General features: G+C 38.1%; 3 protein-coding genes across 5 annotated transcripts in view; 1 reads left to right on the forward strand and 2 right to left on the reverse strand.

Moving 5' to 3' along the window:
* Positions 1–20,500, reverse strand: part of LOC128021021 (pleckstrin homology-like domain family B member 2) — a 97,797-nt gene that overhangs the window by 47,999 nt on the left and 29,298 nt on the right. The gene's annotated exons all lie outside the window — the stretch shown is intronic.
* On the reverse strand, positions 154–10,342 carry LOC128021025 (palmitoyltransferase ZDHHC20-A). Of its 3 annotated transcripts, XM_052607895.1 has the most exons (14): positions 10,186–10,338; positions 8,509–8,535; positions 8,193–8,287; positions 7,373–7,493; positions 6,471–6,540; positions 6,361–6,393; positions 6,122–6,242; positions 5,669–5,704; positions 4,960–5,092; positions 3,907–4,033; positions 2,911–2,994; positions 2,534–2,643; positions 2,246–2,293; positions 154–1,957 (listed from the first exon to the last, which is right to left on the reverse strand). In XM_052607895.1, the coding sequence occupies exons 1-13, from the start codon at positions 10,301–10,303 to the stop codon at positions 2,250–2,252; spliced, it is 1,119 nt and encodes a 372-aa protein (XP_052463855.1). In that variant the 5' UTR covers positions 10,304–10,338; the 3' UTR covers positions 154–1,957; positions 2,246–2,249. The 3 variants fall into 3 exon arrangements, with proteins under 3 accessions (XP_052463855.1, XP_052463858.1, XP_052463857.1); XM_052607898.1 differs by lacking the exon at positions 5,669–5,704 and having other exon boundaries at positions 10,186–10,342; XM_052607897.1 differs by lacking the exon at positions 5,669–5,704 and having other exon boundaries at positions 6,471–6,561.
* LOC128021022 (uncharacterized) lies at positions 14,574–18,686 on the forward strand. The gene has a single exon (XM_052607889.1). It carries the CDS (start codon positions 14,806–14,808, stop codon positions 17,371–17,373), a length of 2,568 nt encoding a protein of 855 aa, XP_052463849.1. The 5' UTR covers positions 14,574–14,805; the 3' UTR covers positions 17,374–18,686.

Raw genomic sequence — 20,500 nt, forward strand, 5'->3', positions numbered from 1 at the left:
ATTTTATTTTTATTTTTCATCAAATGAAATGAGCATTTATGTAACAGAAGTTAATTATAGATTTTGGTGAGAGAATCTTTCCTGTATGAAAACCTGAAAAGGCCAAAATCGATTTCTTTTATTCATTATTCTCTGTCAAAAATCACATGCCCAGAGTGCCGAATGTTTTATTAAGTCTTAATACTATAATGCATACATTGAATACTTGTTTAATCTGCAAAGTACAAACATTACATTGAATTAGGAAGGAAAATCTGTGCAAACTGTTCAGACATCAGAAACATCTTAAAATATAACATCATGAACCAAACTGGCCTGCAGGGTAAGTACAAAAAAAAAGATGAAAATTCTGTACACTCTTTCCCTCACCCGTAAAAAGATAATGAAAATCAGAAAAAGAAATTGGTCCTACATATGTTTGGTATTCAAATTCCAGTAACATTACATATTCATGAGGGAGTAAGTGATTAGTGAGTTCATTGATATTTAAATGATTTCTATTTGGCATAATCGCTGTCCTTGGCTGTAGAAATGTTCATAAAGACAATCGTATCCTCAGACAAATAGCACATGACTTCCAGCAGATGCAGCAGCCATCAGGAATTATTTTTTACATGCATGGCAGATTTCAGTATTATGTTGTTATGGTTACATCAGTTCAAGTTCTGCTATAGAAGGCACCATTAAAGCAGTAAATCATCGCCCCTTCATTGCTTTTCACATTAACATGCAATAACATTAATTGAAAATTCTATAAAACCAAAATAAAAAACATTATTCATTGACTTCTGTGAGCATCAACTCCGAAATGATGAGTTTTAGAGACTTTAAAATATTACCACGTATCTTGCTCAAAGAATGCATGTATTTCAGTCACACAAGAGCTTCCTTGTGAGGTCAGAGTCCTCCAGTGCAGCTGTAAACAGACCTCACGCAACAAAACTATAAACTGCACATCATTATATGTTCATGTGGAATAAAAACTTAAATTGAGGAATGCATGTCAAAACTCCACTGAAACTATTTGCTATATTCATTTTGCCATATTTGATGCAGGTGGTAAGTTTAACATCTTGGCCTGAGATCCTTCTATAATAATCAACTGATCTGCGTATAGTACACAACCTGGGAATCTTAAGTGTGCTTTAATGTCACAATTCACCATCTGCTGCTAAATTTAATCCTCATTTAAAGGCACAAGATGATAGATTAATAATATGGGGAATGAGGTTTGGAAAAGGTGAAAACATTTAAATGCAATGAAAAATAGAAAAATAGTGTCAATGAATGGGTAGAGGTGTCAAAGTTGTTTGCTATCACCGAATACTAAATAGAGTTTTCAACAAATATTACATTAATGTAAAGATATAGAAAGTATTAAATACCTCATTGCACTTTCTTCTGAATTATTATTTAACAAAATACTTGAGAAACTCCTAAGGTACATTAGCTCAGGTTTTACACTGCTGTGAAGTGAAATGTATCTCATTTGAAGAACACAATCTAATCAAATACTGCAATACACTTTATACAGTGTATTGCAGATCTGTTCATTCAGATCTGTAAACATCTGCAAAGCATTCCACACCGATCCTTGGTGACAAAAGTGCATCTTGGGTAGAAACACCTGCCAGGTCTACAAAAATAAAGCAGTCCCAGAGAAAAACCAGTATAAATACATTTTACATTGGACAGAACAACCTGAAGGTCATTTTAGGGTATTTTGGTCAAATAAATGTGCATGGTTGGAGACCATCATAAAACGAAAGACTTGTTTGGTGTGAAGAGCTTGAGAGTTTGTGCGGATATGAGCACAGGTAAATACATCCACCACAGCTATGCACTGCAGGTCATTTCCATATAAGGCATGATATCTTGAGGGTTGTGTGCTTTCACATGAGGTCTCGTGACAACAGTACTCATAAATGAGAAAAAATCCTGGTGCCATGCCAAAGTCCTGTATGGATAAAGAAAACTTTTCCAAGTAAACAACTAAATTTCAAGGGAATAATCGACACTTATAATTTGTCATAATCGTGCAGCCCTAGCTACCGAAATTTCCTAATAAAATGCAGGGCTAATTCTGTCATGTGACACCACATTTATCTGCGTTAAAGCCTCTTTTCTCGAAAACTGTTTCCAAAAATTTTGAAGTATTGGTATAGAACTCGTACTAAAGTTAAACTGATTTTGGGATGGAAACCTGGCTAGTAACACTGGCTGGATGTTCAAACTGAAGACTTACCTGATTAGGACTCATTCACCATAGTAATTGAAACAGGCTGACACACCTCTGCAAGACAAACCCAGACAGACCAATTTCAGCAATGCATACAGTTCCTTATATTATAGTGTAATATGACATTAGGGAGCAGACAGGTGTATATTAAGGAGCCGTGTGTCTCAGCAAAGATTTCGGGAAATCATTTGATTTTAATGTCTAGATTTAATGTCTAGATTTTAATGTCTAGAGATGCCTCAAGAAAAAAAAAAAATCACGATATAGGGGTGTAAAAGTTGAGTGGTGACGTACCGATGTTGGTCGGGCTTTGGTCTTTCTGCTTCTCAGAGTGAATATCATTGGTTAGGAGATGGTTCTGTGACTCACTCAGAGGTCTGGGGTTTGTCTGTCCATCAACAGTGCTGTGAACATAACAACCATTATGTGTCAGTCACAAACATTTATGGATGTTTTCTCTCTTGCCCAGAATAAACCTCACCTCACATTACATTATAAAGTTAATGTTGACACTGAAAACTACATTTCTAGGAAGAAAAAAAAATAATTCTACACAACTAAATGATCTGAAACAGCTAAAGGGGAAAATGATGATAATTCACACCAAACTGCAGAATTATATGGTCATTCAAGTGACTAGTGGTATTGTTAACAAATGAGATTGTAATTACCATTTAATGGCCTGGTGTTCAACATTGCCTTGCTCTGAGTCTTTGTTGACTAGGCGGGTAGGGAACGTGTAGCCATCTCCCAAACTAGAGAGAGAGAAAAAAAAAAAAAAAAAAAAACAGTTACTCATGCTACCTGCCAAAAACAGCTCATGAGAATGTTTCTAAAACTCAAAGGGGAGGTTTAATGCTGTTTCATGCATTCACAGTTATTTACACTTAAAAGTTGGATTCTCATGCTAAACATGGCCAAAGTTAAAAAAAATGATTTGGATGTATGATGGAGTATTTCTGTGCCAAATACACTACATCCGGGTCTTTGTGACATCACGAAGATAGGAATTCCTTGTATGGACACTTCTCCCGGAAGAGTGCGTGAACACAGGAAATAGAGCGAGAGTGTGCGCCCATCAATGTGCTTATGTGCGGTTACAGTTGTTTAAGAATGTTTAAAAAAAAAAAAAAAGTGTGTGTTTGAATGTGAGGGAAAGATAACCTTGTTCAGCTTCCCAAAGAAGCCAGCATTATGGGAACAGTGGATGCAGTTGTGTTTGTTCCTATCATTTCAATGATTTATATTTTATAAACAAAGCACCGTTCGATGCTGGATTTGCAGATTGTCTTGTGTGTCTTGTGAGTGGTCCCAGCGATAAAATATCCCGGTCATGAACTGGAATCGCAGGCAGTCAGTAAAACTATTAAATTACTTTGTTTTGTTTGCAATTGCCACGCAAGTGCTCGCGACTTTTTAGCCCCAACCACGGCTCGCCTCCAGGAGCTTGGCTGTTTTTGGAGAGAATCTTGAAGCTCCATCTTTCTTTTATAAATTTGAACAAACAAAAGACTCTTTGGAGATGTGGGGTAAATGTGTTACGTCCACTTTAATATTAACATGAATTCATGTCATGTCAAGTTTTGCAATCTTTAATTGAAATGTATTCACGCTTCCCCCTTAAACACTGTAAAATCCTAAATGATGCTTGATGGTGTGTTTTGTACCTGCTGTAAATGGGCAAGAACCAAAATTTCTTCTGGTCTCCGAACACCTGGGTGACATTCTTGCGGAATCCCAGAGTGAAGCCATTTTTATCTGGGCCATTTCTGAACACTGGTGCCCTGAACGCCTCTGAACAGATGGATGAGAGATTAGGATGAGGTGTGTTCCTGCTCTACACAACACAAATTACATCCTTAACTTTTCAACTTACTTTGGGATGTGTATCAAAACTGCATTGAAGGGCACAGATTTTTTTTTTTCTTTTGAATTTTGACCTAAATATTGTTCATAAGCACGCCCACAATCCACCCCCCACATTCATTTACATTTGACTTCTATAAGCAAAAGTTTTATTTGACATGTGACTGCAAAAAAAATAGCTCCCAGTATGGAGCGAAGAGAAAGGAGGACTAGAAGACCAAAGAGTGACAGAAAAGGAAATATGAACTTGGACTGAAATCCTTTGAGGAAGTAATCAGAATCTAAAGAAACAACTTAATTTACTAGACAGGCATTTCCTGAAAGAAACAGCAGTGTTTGCAGTGTAGAGAAAGACAACCAATCACAATCGATTAATTAAAAATTAAAAGAACTATAACAAAAATGATAAGAAAAACAACCAGAAGAAAGGAGAAGTAGGAGCAAATATGAATAATATTTTAAAAGTTTAAGATGATTAAAAAAATAATAAAATAGAAGGAGCAGGAGGAAAACAGTAGAAGGAGAATAAGTAGTAGTAAAAGAAGAATAAGGAGCGAATATAAACATTTTAATGGTTGGAGATGAATTAAACTTTAAAGAAATTATGAGGAAAAAGAGCATGAAGGAGAAGAAAGATAAAGAATAAGGGGACAGAGGAATAAAAGGAGGAGAAGGTACAACTACAACTGCAATACAACCATTTCAACAGTTGGAGAATAATTTAACCAAAAAAAAAAGGTGCAGGAAAATGAGGAGATGAAAAAGTAACAACAGCAAAAACATTTAAGCAGTTTAAAATTAATTACTAAAGGTAAAAAATAAAAAATCAGCAGCAATTATTAACAAAACCTCACCTATAGTGGTTCTGTTTTTTCCCACGAGCCACAGGTGGTAGCTGAAGAGTGACAGGACACTGATGAAGAACATGGCTGCCACGAAGAACAGGAACAGCACGTGGAACTTTGCATGAGTGTCTGGCAGGTGATTCTGTTGAGCAAGAAAGCAGAGCATGACAGAATAATAAAAAAGTGCTTTTTGGAGATACATTCATCAAATATACCAGTGTAGTCTGAAGAGCACTATAAAAGGTGTAGTGCGTCATTTCTGTACCACTAGCGTCGCAACACAAAGTGAAAAAAACGTTTGTCAGATGCTTTCCCATTTGCGATCTCACCAAAGTGTTAGGGGGAGATTTTTTTTTTTTTAATCCCACCCCAAACTCACACCACTGGTTGAGCCAGTGCTGCTGTCAAACTAGAGGGGGAAAAAAATGACACACATTACCTTTAACATCATCAGATGTCCAAAATTATTAACTGGAATCAGATGTAGTTGTAGAGCTCAAGAAAACCTGTTGATCTAACAGCCTCAACACTACAATCCATGTCTGGTAAGAATGACCACCAAGAAGCAGCTGGATATTTTTAATATGCTAAACTACACTATCGCAACACTACTGTTTATTTTAATCGGTAAAAGAAAACAAAGCAAAATGAGTCAACGGTGCAACATCAATCCAACGCCCACAGTCACAACAGTGCAGAGCAAGCATGAGTGGTTTACCTCCGGGCAATGCTCTATAGCCCTCCGTCTGCAAAGCTTCAGACAAGTGTTAAAAACACAGACAGAATGTTAGAAGCAGATTCATCATTTTTCCTTCTTTTTGGGGTCTCAAAAACTGACATGCACACACAAAAATCATTGCACAGCATTTATGAATATAAAAATGCTTCAGTAAAAATGTATGGCTGAAAATATATAGTGTTAGACTGATGTAAAAAAATGAAAATAAAAAAGCTAAATTTTCAGCATCATTACTCCAGTCTTCAGTGTTACTTGATCCTTCAGAAATCATTCAAATATGCTAAAACAGTTGTGCTGCTTAATATCTTAGGGGAAATTGTAGAAGTTGGAAAAACAAGCTAAAGTTGGCTCTCTGAAATGGCAGAAGATGAGAAGCAAGAAGTGTGAGAAATGAGAGGAATCAGATGTCTTTGTGTGAATGTGTGGACTTACTGTCCAGAACTTGATAAAATACTGCAAAACAGTGGCAGCAGTGTAGACGCAGTACAGCATAGAGTACACCAGGAACAGCACAAAGAATTTATAGTTGGAGAATCCAACACAGTTATTAACCCTGGAAGAAAAGAAAAGAAAAACAGAGTTACAAGCCACATAGTAGCTAAAGCACCTAAGTGAACATGTGGCAACATAATTTCAGATTATAATCTGAACGCATCCACAGATGAACATACCATGGACAGTGGTGATCCATTTTCAGCACGCATCTGGGAAAAACAAAGAGGATCAAAATACATAGTGCAAATCCAAAGCAGAGAAGATAAAGTTTTCTGAGTGGACTCACCTGTCACAGGTCGAGCAGTGATGACATCGGTCCGGTTTGATCAACTGACAGCAGTCACAGTACCGGATAGCTGAGGAGAACAGAGGACTCACTAGTATAAACATGGATACATATAGAACCATTTAAATGTTTGGGGTAATGTAAAAAAAATTTATGAATGCTTTTATTAATAATAATAATACTGGAATGATTTCTGATAGATCATGTGACACTGAAGACTGGAATAATGATGCTGAAAAATTCTGTTTTGCAATCAAATAAATAAATTGTATTTTAAAGTATAATTAAATAGATATATTTTTAATAATAATTTTTCACCGTATTACAGTTCTTATTCTATTTTTGATCAAATAAATGCAGCCTTGTGATGACAGACTTTCAAAAGCATTAACAAAATCTACCAATGGTAGGGTATAAGACGAAGACAACAAATTACAATTCAGTATGCAAAAATATAATGTAAAAGTCTGACATTGCCAATAACAATTTATTATTAATAATTTAGATGCTTTTTATGCTTTTTTAATGCTCTATCAGTTACCACGAGAAAACAACAAAAGGTGCTAATATAAACTCACAATGTGATCGAATACTAGCGAAAAAGTTATAATCTTAACCTTTAACTCCATACCGAAGTCCCAGATAGCCAGACAATGAAAATATAAATATAAACAAATATATAAAAATTATTTGTGTTTGGGACGCTGTGAGCACGGAGACTGTAGTGTATACTGTAAGTTTGAAAGCATTTATCTTAAATTATTAATATGAATAAACACTGCTCATAAACGGAAACAGCGCTTCTTACGTCATCACTTAACAACCGGGGCCGAATTAACTGCAGAACATTATAAAAACAAAGTATGAGGGACTTCAATGCCATTGTAGGTTTTTAAGCTTACCCCCAGATCCTGTGCGTGTATATATGGGTAAATTTCTGGCCACTCTCTTCAGGATTTCCTGCTGGGCCTCTGCATTCTCCTCTTTCTCGTAGAGCTCTTTGTCCACTTTAGGGAGACAGAACTAAGAGACAACAGGATGTTAGATAGAGGTGTGTGTGAGAATACGCTAATATAAACCTGCATACGCAATTAAAATCAAGCAGACGTTTTAATTTAACAAAAACACTTTTGATATAATTTTTGCCATCTTTATTGACAAGATGATAGAGACATGACAAGAAATTATGTTATATTACTTGCACTGTCCAAATCAGCTCAGTGTGTTTGAGAGTGTGTGCTAACTGCTAAGTCATGACTCACAACCTACAAGCAGTTCAAAATGTCTATTTTTTTGTTTTTTTACATCCGTCTTCCTCTTCTCTGTCATTATATTCTGTGGTAATAAAACTACAGAGCAGACAGAGTTTAAAGGCTCCAGCTGCTGCTTCAGATGTGAGGAACATTACTGAGCCTGGAGCAAACCACATATACATTACAGTATGATCAATATTTTGCTCCCACACAGCCCAGGTGGAATGAAAACCTGAGAGCCAAGCAATAAGGAAGAAATCTTTAACAATAAGGAAGAAATCCTTAACAAGATCCAGACCAGTGAAGTGTTGTTTTAGTAGAATTTGCATATATCTGTTAATTCATCTGTGACTTGATAGGAGTTAGCAACAGAACTAGACTGGGTCACCACTTGTCCTCTAACACAAGATCTGGCCTCTGAAGCAAAACCTATACAGGAAATAAAGGAACAAAAACAGAGAAAGAATACCTCTTTCGAGGGGCCGACAGGCTTGGAAATGATGGTCTTCCAGTAGGACCATATGAACATGAAGAAAAAGACGTGAAACACTAACAGATAAATAACTGCAAGAAAAACAGCATGGAATCATTTTAGTAAAACATCATAAATCATACTTGATTACACATTAAAAGCTGTTACTTCATTTTATAAATGGGATGCTCCGTTCATTCTGGTGTGACAAAACATGTGAGGAAGAACAACTGAAGGCCAGATTAGTTAACAGAAGGATTTGTTAACAGTTTGTGCAATACTGTGTGCTTGGCTACACTGGAGTTCCTCTTACCTTGCTCCTCTGTTTTGGAGATTGTGTCTGCAGAGAGAAAGAAGCAAAGATCAATCAGAAATACCATAAAGAACAACTGGCCCAATTCACAAAGCCATCTGCTGAGTGCTGGGATGCCGTTAATTCTATCTCAGCACCCTTCCAGTTTCCACCAGATCAGCCCAGTAAGGCAAGAGCGCCAGGAGACTGGTACTGCCATCTGGCAGAGAGCTGTCAGAAAGAGCCTTGTGTCCATCACAGATGGAATACCCTGGTTGTCATGACGACTCAAGTGACTGACAGATGCATGTCCTGACGGCAGAGTCAGTGAAATCTCTGAGAGGAGGAATCTTTTTTTTTTTTTTAAGAGATTTTTTTTATTAGTCAAATATTTATTTTCATTAAACATACTCATTTTTATTTTATTAAATATTTTAATAAATATTTAAATATTTATTTGAATAATATTTGATGAGAATTTGTCATTGGTGTTACAACCCTTGCTTCATTTGTGAAATTAAATGTGAATCAGAAGAAAACAGGAAAAGCAGATTTGAGATTTTACTACTCTCACTTGTTTATTAATTCAATATTTATTTTCATTAACTACAATTATGCTATTAAATATTTGTATAAATATTTAAAAATTACTATGAACTACGAAGGTTGTTTAAATGTGTACAGCACATCTGATGTTTTATGAGAGTTTGTCATTGATCTCACAACACTCGTTTCATCTGTTAAATAAAATAAGAAAAAGAACAACAAAAAAAAAAAAAAAAAAAAAATTACTTTGAGGTTTGAAACTCTACAAACCTTTATGGCAAAACGGAGAAGGGGGGGGGGGGGGGGTCAATATGGGAGGATTCACAATATATCACTAAACTTTACTAGGGAAATAAATGGACACCAACACCAAATGAAATCCCAATGAAATTAGTATTTTTAGAACCAGATGAAGTAATAACTGGGTGGAACTACAGTGAGTGTAGAGCTCACTGTGAAGTGGTTAACAACAGCTGAAATTACAGACTTCAACAGCACAGATGTGTACAGTCATTCATGTTTCACACCTTTTATATATCTAAAAAAAAATTAATAATCCCTTTTAGATTTGAGCGTTTAAATGGAGAAAAGCATAAATATTCCATATATATTTAATCAATTAATGAGATTATCAGCATATTCGACAATCACATATTTTTAGAACAGGACAAAAAACAATTAAGAATACCCATTAAATGACACTGCTTGACATGAACAACTACTTCTGACTAATGAAAAACAAAACAGTTTATTAGTCTGAAATCTTCGTGACAAGACATACTATGCGGTCTAATCTGCGTTCAGACTGAAATGAGACTTAAAGAAAAAGTTAATAATATTTGTGTTCTCTTCGGTAAAAATCTGCTCTCGTATCACACATCTCGATCAGTTTAACAGCTGGACTTATCGCTCGAACTTGAACTAACACTGCATACAATAATCGTTATCAAAACACAACTTTATAAACAATTCAGGACATTCGACATGAATTAAGCAAAAGTAGTATACAGATAAAGTGAGTTGAATTTCGGTATCGTTACGTTATCTGGTACCAGTCAGTTACTGACACTTCCTGCCCAAACCACTCAAACAACTAACCAGCAACTTTTATCTGCTGTACCCTCAACCAAGTCAACTTAGATCGACACTTACATATACAGAGCTCCACCACGTACGCGTAGTAGGACCAGCACACGATCGCGTTGATAAAAATCACAGGTATCCAGGCTAAGCCCCGCTGACAGCACTTTAACACATGAGAGGGCGCCATCTTTAATCCGAGCCTCGGAAAGGGTGTCGGTGACGTCACGGCTCGAGTCTGATCTGCGCGCGGGGAAAAAACAAAGAATTGTTTCACACCAGCAGCACATTAATTCCCCATTATCAGAAAACTGCTCTCCAATGTATCCTTTTTAAATCAATAACACAATAAACGCACAGTTTCATTCTAATGTGTAGTTCTGTGTTTGTCTTATTATGTGATAAATGAGCCTTAGGAACAGTACTCTCAAAATTAAATCTGCGTTCATCTTTGCCTTTCAGCTTTACATCTTATCAGACTTAACTTGAATTATTTTATTTCCAATCTTATAGTTATAATAAATGAATAATGTTTATTTCGTTTATATATATATATATATATATATATATATATATATATATATATATATATATATATATATATATATATATATATATATATATATATATATATATATTCAAAAATATTAGTTGAAAATACATTTACATAAATATATTTTGAAATATACTTCAGCAAATGTATTTTTTTTATAATTTGTAAACACGTTTAAGTCGAAAGTCAAAGTGCTTACGGCCGTTTAAATGTTCACGCCATATTGAAAGTTTATTTAAATATGCTTTTATTTTTCCCTCATTTATTTGATAATTTACTAGCCATTGTTGTTACATTCCGGTGTTATTTCGTTATTCTATTATCTTTTACTATTTAAAATGATATTTTATGAGAATTTGTCATCGGTGTTACAACTGTTCGTGAAATAAGAAGCAGAACAAAACAGCAAAAGTTAATTTGATATTTCACTTGCAAACTCAGCATTACGTCGGCAGAGGGCAGCAGCGCAGTAGTGTAGGCTAAGCGTCACTACTTCTGATCTCCCATTGAAACAGTGAAGGGTTAGAGAGAACCTAGGTGTGTGTGTGTGTGGGGGGGGGGAAGACCCAAGTGTCACCTTCATCAATGTGGTACTTTTAATTTGTGCATAATTTGATTTATAGTCAGTTTGCTGGCTTGGTGGGTCGGATGTTGGTTTATTTGTGAGCTTTATTAGATTGTTTTCCACCTCGAGCCCTGTACTGCAGGGGAATTGCAGTATTGTTGCCAGATGTGTATCATTTAATGAACAGACCCCTCTGGTCCTTTCTCTCCATCTCTGCTCTTTTCATAAGTAAGTTCTTCAGAAGACCAACAACACGTGAAACAAAGAACAAATCGTCTGTTCCCGCACTAACGTGTGATAAGGAGATCTTGTGCTGGGCCTGACTTAGAACTCTTGCTCTTGATAAAATACACACACACATGGCCTTCCTCTCTTTGTGTTCTGCGCACTAAGTATTGACATAATGAGTCCCTTTTGTAAGCCTATTAGCTTGTATATGTATTATACATTACATATTAATTTCTTATGATTTAAAGCAGTCTTGAGACTGCATAATGTTATTGAGAGTTTATATTTAAACACCTGAATGATCAACACATTCTCACTCCCAACAAGTCACATATTGAGGCTATATTTATGAAAATATAAACTCACACCGAAAAATTCATAAATTCATAAATTCTTATTCTCACTTATCTAAAATAACCTTCTTGCACTGGTTGGCCTTGCTGTGAATTTTTATACAGGCCACTGATCAATTTTTTTTTGCAAAGGTGAGGGAGTACAGCAGAAACTTGCTGCTGGTTAGCAAGAATTTAAAAATCACCCAGAAAAAAACATTTTTTATCTTATTGTGAACGATCCATCCATTGACTTAATTGTTTTTATTAAAAGAATAGTTCCGTCAGAAATGTTCATCACCAGTTGACCCTCTGCAGTGAATGGGTGCCATCAGAGCTGGAGTTTAAACAGCTAATAAAAGCATCTAGTCATCACTTAATGCCATTTGAAAAGCTGTTTGCTTCCATTGCTTCTAGCTAAAATACCAGACCTCTATCCATAATACTGCTTTCTCCATCGAAAAAGTTGTCTTGCACAGTTCAAGCACTGATTACATTTGGAACATAATGATGTTTTTATCAGCAGTTTGGACTCTCATTCTGACGGCGCCCATTTACTGCAGATGATCTAATGGTAAACAAGTGATATAATGCAAAATTTCTTCAAATCAGTTCCAATAAACAAACAAACAAACTCATCTATATCTTGGATGGCCATGGAAGGTGAGAATTTTCAGGAAATTAGAATTTTGGGGTGAACTACTACTGTAAAAATGTCATGTATTTTCCAGTAAACTTATAGACTTCTCCCTGGTAAAATAATATTCTCTAGTCATTTTTGAAGTCCCTATCCTACATTTCTTATTCAGTAATCTGTTTCACTCTGATGTGTCATAATAAAGATGATTTACAATTTAATGATTTTTGAAGCTCCTCTAATATGTAGGATAAAAATAAACTTGACTTGAACCGAATTGACAAATGTTTTAAGAGGAGGCACATTCGTGGGTGGTTTATCTCTTCCAACATTTCTTCTAGACCATCACTCTTTTTTTCATAACTATTAGTGCGCTTGTGTGTATCAGCACAGAGTAAAGTGCTGTTCTGTCTGGCGAGTCGCCCCTGTTTAGTGAGCCCCAGTGAAAGCACCACTTAAGGAATGAATGAATTCATTGTTTTGTTGCGATGGGGTGAAGGAAGGAAGAAAGTGGCCTGTTTTAAAAGAGAGAATACTGAGCAGATAAGAACAGAAAAGAAGATGGATGCAAGTAGACAAAGTTTCATTCACTTAACTACTTTTGAGGGGACACCCGTGACAGTCCTTGCTGACTTTTTAGCCAACAGAAGATTAGACAAAAACTTATTTTTCGCCCAAACTACTGTATTTTTATCCAGAACAAAGTAGTAAAATGAAATGGATAGGCAAGTACATTATACAGCAGTTCAGAGGGGGAAAATGCAAAATATAACAAAACCTGTATATAACTAAAACTGATTGTAAAAAGAATCTAAATATATTTACCTAAAATTAAAAGAATTATAAATACACATTGAAAAATGCATGAAATCTTGCAGTTGCAGTTCCATTTTTTTATATTTCATATTTAAAGAATTTAAGCTCTAAATCTTAGTGTTATAAAAATTATTCTAAATGTTTTTGAATATAAAAGATTTCTAAAGGAATTACTGTGTTTCTGATTTTCTTTCTAAACAAAATATATAAACATGGTTATAAATTAAAAGTTTGAAGTTTAGCACTTGTTTGCCTAGAATTATGTAACCCAGTTGTACTTTATATATTTATTTATTTGTATGTAATGTGCATTAAAATCCACTTTGCTGAAAAAATTCATGATATACATCAGCGAAATGGATGTGCAAGAACAGAGAGATGGTTGTGGTATGTAATCTCATTTGTAAATGGAAAAAAAGAGACAAATAGAGAGAGAGAACTACTTCGAAAAATGGAGAGATCATGAAACGGCAACAAGCAAAAAGATGATGAGATGACGATACTTGGTGGGAAAGATGGGTCAGATTCATGATGAGAGGAATGCTGATAAAAATAAAACATGAGCTCAAATGACTGGAATCCTTGTGTCAATAAGACACTAGAGAAATAGATGTGACACTGCTAAGCAAAAGGGGCTACAAGCACATCACATAGAGCATGAACCTATGTCCTACAGGAATTATGTGTGTGTGCGTGATTGTGTAGGAGGGAGAGACAGATTGTGGGATGTTGAGTGGGAGGGGCAGAACGAGAGAAGGAAGATTGTTAGAGAAAGACATGTATGTGAGACAACAGGAGATGGAGAAAGTGAAGGAAATTATGTAGAGAACAAGACTTGACGATTCATATCAATCATAGCCATATTAATTAGAAAATTTCAACACCGTTCCAATATGTCCTCTCTATGATGTACATAAATTCAACACACAGGTTTGGAGTGGTAACATATTCCAATCAGACTGATATTTTGAGTGGCTTGTTGTAAATCTATCACAGCAGGGATGCTGTAAACTGAGCCAATTGCTGGCTCTGTCATAACAGTCAAAAATATGAAGGCTAAATCTGGATGAGTAACTGGGATATGAGAGATGGGAACACTTAGTTGGATGAAAACAGGGAGTGAACGGGGAAAGAGAGAAAGAAGGAAAGAGGGTAGGATGATGACAGCCCCTGGCTCCGCTCCATTGCTGACGAAAGCTGCTTAGACCTTCAGTTGCCATGGTGACCGGCTAGAGCAGCCAGAGGAGAGGAGCAGAGAGAAAGAGAGGGAGGGCGGAGGCTAGGGAGGGAGGAACAGCAGAGAGAGAGAAAGAGGGAGTGCTTAAAGAGAGCAATAGACAGAGGGAGGGAACGAGAGGGGAGACGGAGATAGATACACATTGCTAGCAAAAACAGTCTACAAAAAATATAAATAGAAAAGGTATTTTATTTATTCTCATTAGAATTGTGTTTCATTCATCTTGTTTCATTCATCTGAGTGTGAGGTTACAAAGAGGGGGCGTGTGAAGGTAGACTGAGACATCAAGACGAAGGTAAAGAGACACTGCAGTGGAGCTGGAATATGGATGCACAGTCTGAGAGCTGTGGACCACCACCATGTGACCCTCAGCCTCCAGGTAAAATCAGAAAAGCCTTCAAACTATTCGGCAAGCGGAAGCCTGGGAGCAGCGTCGCTAGCATCTTCTCCATACGTGGGAAAGGAGATGGAGGCCCTAAATCACCGCCGTCAAAGAGCAAAACCCTGGATGGATTAAATGAACCTACTGCCCCAGAAGCAGAGGCGGAGCAGGTGGATCTTGACCAGGGGGATGAGAGTCAACAGGACGATGCTCCAATGGAGGAGTTCACAGATGGGAACATGAATTCAGAAACTACTCCTACGCGGCACTCAATCACTTCCCTCACCTCTGCTAAGTCTCTGAGCTTCCTCAATATGCTTCGCAAAGGTAGGCAGGGACTAATGGGAGATCGGCAGACTCAGACCGAGTCTCAGAGGCCCGGGCGGCAACGGAAGGGTCTGAAGGGATTGTTTGGAACAGTGCACTGGCGTGGTAGAGAGAAAGAGGATGAGGAGCAGGGTGAACCAGGCCCTCCCCTTCTTGCTTCCCGCTCCAACAGCGTTGAGATTATAAAGGAGAGTCTCACACTGACACCCGGACCTCCACCTCGCTCTGTGGAGGAGGCAGAGGAAAACCCTCAGCTTCCTACACCACAAGAGGGCCCTGCATCATCTGTGGACTCTGCAAAGGTGAGCGGGTCAACCAAACCTCCTGCAAATGAACGCTTGAGCACACTGCTTGGAGATATCTCGTCAATTTTAAGCTTTGATTCACTAACGGCATGTGGAGATATTGTAGCAGATGTCGAGGCAGAATGGGTTAAAGCTAGCAGTCGAATGGAGGAAGCACCTAGCACATTCAAAGTGGATAGTTCTGAGAAGACTTCATCTTCTACGACTTCTACCAGATCAAAGCCCAGTCCTTCTCCAACTCTAAGCCCATCCACCTCGTTCAAACCTTCCCCTACTTTAGCAACCAAACCCACCCCTTCACCTACCACCTCCAAACCTATTCCCAGCCCTTTGAAAAAACCTGCAGTTTCCTCAACATCCTCTCCAGTGACCAAAATGTCACCATCTATGCTTGCTGACCCTATTATCCCTACTCCAACATCCAGCCCTCTCACCAAGCCCACCCCTACACAATCAGCTATGCCCATAACCCAGCTTACCCCAACACCTATCCCAATTCCTCAAGCCACGGAAACTGCAACAACTACTCCAATTATCCAACCTACCCCACCCGCTACATTTTTCTACAATACACAGCCTACCCCAAGCCCTAAATCAAGCCCCACAACCACATCTACAACTTCCCCAGCTAAAGCTACAATGTCCCCTAAATCTAGCCCTGAAATCAAACTAGACACAATATCTAGCTCCACAACTGCCCCACTGACCAAACATATTCCATCCTCTACACCCATTCCTCCGTCCATCTCAGCCCCTACTTCTGAAACATCCCCCTCACCCACAATTAGTTCTACCCCTGAACTAGCTGCTGTTACTAAAGCTGAACCTGCCCCAACCCCTGTAACTAAACCTTCCCAAGCCCCAACCCCTTCAACAAAACCCACTCCGTGCATTACCCATGAATCCAAACAAACTGTGTCTACCTCTGCAGCCAAATACACCCCTTATCCACCACCTTTTGGTAAACCTACCCCTGCCCCTGCACCAACACCAAGACCAAAACTTGTAACAACATTTGGATTATCGACAAGCCGAAACACTGCTCCTATTGCCAAGCTTGAGATAAAACAACCCATGGGACAAACTTCAAAATCTAGCACCCAAACTGGCACAACATCTGTAAGGAAAGCCTCTATCTCTGAATTGAATGTTCCTATTGCTAAATCTCCATCTGCTGTTGGTCCTATTCTTACATCTTCCTCTGCCACCACAAAATCACCCACAGTTCCCTCTGCACCACAAGTTCCTGTCCTAAAGTCTCCTCCTGGTATTTCTCCATCATTCCTTTCTTTTAAAATCGCAGATGATGATGCCAGGATAGATTTAAGGGAGGACCTGGTAAGACAAGAAGAAATTGACAACAGAGTGGCTACTCAAAGCATCAGCAAGGCAGTGAAAAGGGGCCTTGCAGTGAAGCCTACAACTCTGAGTAAGATTCCTGTGAGTGGTGGAGGCAGACCTCCAAAGCTGCATCATCGAGATTCCCAGCCCAATGGAGATGAGGAGCACTCAAATTTAACAACACCGGTACATGAAGAGGAGAGCCCATTCGCTCTCTCACGGGAAAGCAGCAGCAAGGAGGCCCTCAGTGATGTCTCCACAGAATCGGGGGCTATCACCCCAACGCTCTCCCACAGCCAAGAGGACATTCTTGATGGAAAACTTGGTCTCCAGACATCATCACGTCCTGTAGCTGGTGCCACAAGCTTAACCCGGGAATCCAGGATCCCAATTAAACACGGATCTACTGCAACCTACCATTCTGTACAGGGCAGGGCAGAAGCCACACGTTCTAAGATACCTGTGTCCAAAATGCCTGTTCGTCGGACCAGCAATAAGCCTGCACCAACAGCTACAGCTGCTGTCGCCCGAAAATAACTGAAATAATAATTCTGTCTATGACAAAATCCTGAAACATTCCACTGGCTACAGTTTTCTCAAGATTTACTTTGTGATATTCGTTCAGGCATTACTGCACCTTTTTGAAGCAAAAAATCGTCACAGGACAACTGGATTGTTACCGTTATTTGAACTAAGTTACACACTGGTGTTAACCACACAATTCTTTTATCAGCTGAGTGTTTTATTCATATCACTCTTGAACAGGCTGATGCTGTGGATTCAACTCTGTGTACAACCAGGAACAGACAGCACACCCACAGGCCCTGTCTAGGTAATCTCTATGGCAACCAAACGTGCAAATTAAATGGCAGGCACTAAAGCACAAGAGCCCTCACCTGGAATCCAAAGCCATGAAGACCTTCTCTGAAGAAACAAGCAATGTATCTGTCCATTATCTCTGGCATTGTAATAGTCCATAATGGTCTTTTGTGGTAATTAAAAGCCTCAGAGAAGAAACAAGCGATCCAGCACAGTCTTGTGGTTTTCATCCAGGTCTATAACACCAGAGGAGCCCAGTATCATCACAAAGGTGCTTTTTTCTTAACATCCTGCCTGCCACGCAGAAAAAAAAGTTTTGTTACAGACCAATGGAGAGATCTTTGTAGCCTTTGTTTCTATTTTTGTCTGGTGTCTTTTCCCCCAAAAAAATTTTTAAGTTAACTTTGTGGATCAATGTTAGTCTTCTTCAAACTCCCTCGTGTTGTATGCAAACAAACAGAATCTCTTACCTATACAGTTCATGCCAAGACAGGATATTCCACAGTATCTTTTGAATGTATGTAGCAGAACGCATGCCCTACCTTTTCAACAAAATGAGCCATCTCACTCCTTTTCCTCTCCCCACCGATATCCTTTTCTCAAGTTTTTTTTTTTTTTTTTAAACACTGTGTTAAGTCACACAGTGCCTGTCAGCTGTAACAAATGTGTATGTAACATGTCATCATGGAACTATGAGGCATATGGATCTCTGGAGCTCTATGGATTTTTTTATTTGCCTGCACTTTAACAATGTGCATTAAAGAAGGTTAAAGACAGTAGAGATGATGTTTCACAGGCAGTTGGTGTTATAGGTAAGCTAAGACTTTCATGGTTGAGAGTATGTTATTTGGATGGATTATGTTTTTTTTTTAATTTATTCTTTAAGTTGCCATCACATGCACATGTTTAACAGAGGACTATTTTTTGTGTGTATGAGTGTGTGTGTGTGTGTGTGTGTATGAATGAGTGTGTGTGATTATCTTAAATGTCACAATGTTTCCTATTTAATCAATAAAATGTGATTATACCTAGATCAGTTTCAATGTCATGCAGGGTGCTAATGGTATAGGATTGGATTGCATAGGACAGAATTAGATTGTAAGAGATTGGCTGTGCCGTACATTTTCCACTTTAGTGACATTATGTAACTGTGTTACTCTTTGGTTCAAGAAGTGGAACCCTGCAGAGCTTTCCACTATAAAGACGGAGACTCCCACCACTGCCAGCCCCCACCCCCAGGTTCCTCTGCAGTGCCATGCTGTTGGGCTGAAAAACCCACTGACCTGAATAACAAACCTCATGAATGTCAGTATTGCCTCGTCAGTGAGCTGTAAGCTAAGAAGCTATAGAATTTCTGCCACACATACAGTACATGCAGCTGCTGCATGCAAATGAAACATTTCTAATGGGTTAAGTTGTCTCTAATAGGAACTAGTCAACCTTCATATAATATAACTGAGTGAATGAATGAAGGCTAAAATAGGGGAACAGTGGTGCACATAGAGAGAATGACACAGAGAGGAATTGTGGTACAGATGGAGATTGAGAACAAGCAAAGGGAGGGCAGAAAAAAGAAAAGTCTTTTCGGTTCCATCACAGCTGTGTTTTTTGATGGTGGTGACATAGCAAGAAATGCTAAAAGCAGTGCACAATGACCTTGTTTTCTTACGTTCCTCCATTTTCAGCATGTTTTACATATAGTATACTAACACTACAGACATTTTAACTCCTAGCATTGTAATCAAGCTAACAGCAGATGATGCTTATAGGGATGGAGATTTAGGCAGAGATATCCATCACGGGATGAACGAAGGTAGAGGGGCGTTGACGTTTTTTCACATAAGGAATAAGAAAAACAAAGCATGGATATTTATAGACAAAACTCCTCACAGAGACAGAACAAACACGGTTCTGTTGTCCAAATCAGAGCCCAGAGCAGTGGCACTGTTTATCTGGAAAAACACGAGGACTTCACCACTTCACAGGGTGATTAGCCAGAGAGCAGCTCACTGTTAATGGAAACCCTTGGTTATGGATCTGCCACCCCCCTGGGGTCTGGAGAAGATGAAAGCTGTATGCACTAACTCATGTGCTGCACCAAACACTGACAAACGGTCTGTCTGATTGTGAAAATGAATAATGATGATGTTCACATAGCCTCAATTACTAAATCTGAAGTGAATTATCAAAGCGAAAATGTGAAACGCAGTCTGATCTAGGGTGGCAAAAAAATGCATACAACTGAACAGTGCAGGGAGACGTGCAAAAGCTATATCCTGCATGAGGATCCTATTTTGAGCCCTTGTTACATAGCATTGTCTATATCTAATGGAATAAATGCTGGCATGCTAATTTAGCCAAGCAAGACCATATACAAGAGGTGATCCTCCCCTCAAGCAGATGGCACAAAATGACAGTGGACTTATTCACAATTACATGTGCAGACAAACACAATTGTTTAATGCAGCGGGTGATGTCACAACAAACAGGATTAAAAAGCTATTTAATATTATCTGCATATGCTTTTAGTTTATGTGCATCCAGACATGAGTTTAACACTATAATCTCTTTGAGAGATTGGTTTTAAAACATGAAACTCTGAAAAACGTCTGAAAGCAAAGGCATAATGGAAATGCAACATCAGGAGATTTGAACTATGTTTCCTGAAAATAAATATCCTTCGGCTCCTATCATATTCCTTATATAATACAGAACAAATGCACCATTATGAGAAGGATGGATTGTCATAAACTCTCCTGATACTTTAAAACAGGTCATGACAACTGAATCCCTGTGTCTTATTCCCTTTCGGGTGTATATAAACACCCCTGGTGAAAAGATGTTC

Source organism: Carassius gibelio, chromosome A10, assembly GCF_023724105.1.
Source record: "Carassius gibelio isolate Cgi1373 ecotype wild population from Czech Republic chromosome A10, carGib1.2-hapl.c, whole genome shotgun sequence".
Taxonomy (NCBI): domain Eukaryota; kingdom Metazoa; phylum Chordata; class Actinopteri; order Cypriniformes; family Cyprinidae; genus Carassius; species Carassius gibelio.

Bases quoted from the DNA above. Each gene is read 5' to 3' on its own strand.
- LOC128021025 (XM_052607895.1), bottom strand. From the start codon at position 10,303: ATGGCGCCCTCTCATGTGTTAAAGTGCTGTCAGCGGGGCTTAGCCTGG. The intron at 8,288-8,508 runs GTAAGAGGAACT...TTTTTCTTGCAG, and splicing joins CTCCAAAACAGAGGAGCAAG to TTATTTATCTGTTAGTGTTT. The intron at 6,243-6,360 runs GTATGTTCATCT...CTTTTCTTCCAG, and splicing joins ATGGATCACCACTGTCCATG to GGTTAATAACTGTGTTGGAT.
- LOC128021022 (XM_052607889.1), top strand. From the start codon at position 14,806: ATGGATGCACAGTCTGAGAGCTGTGGACCACCACCATGTGACCCTCAG.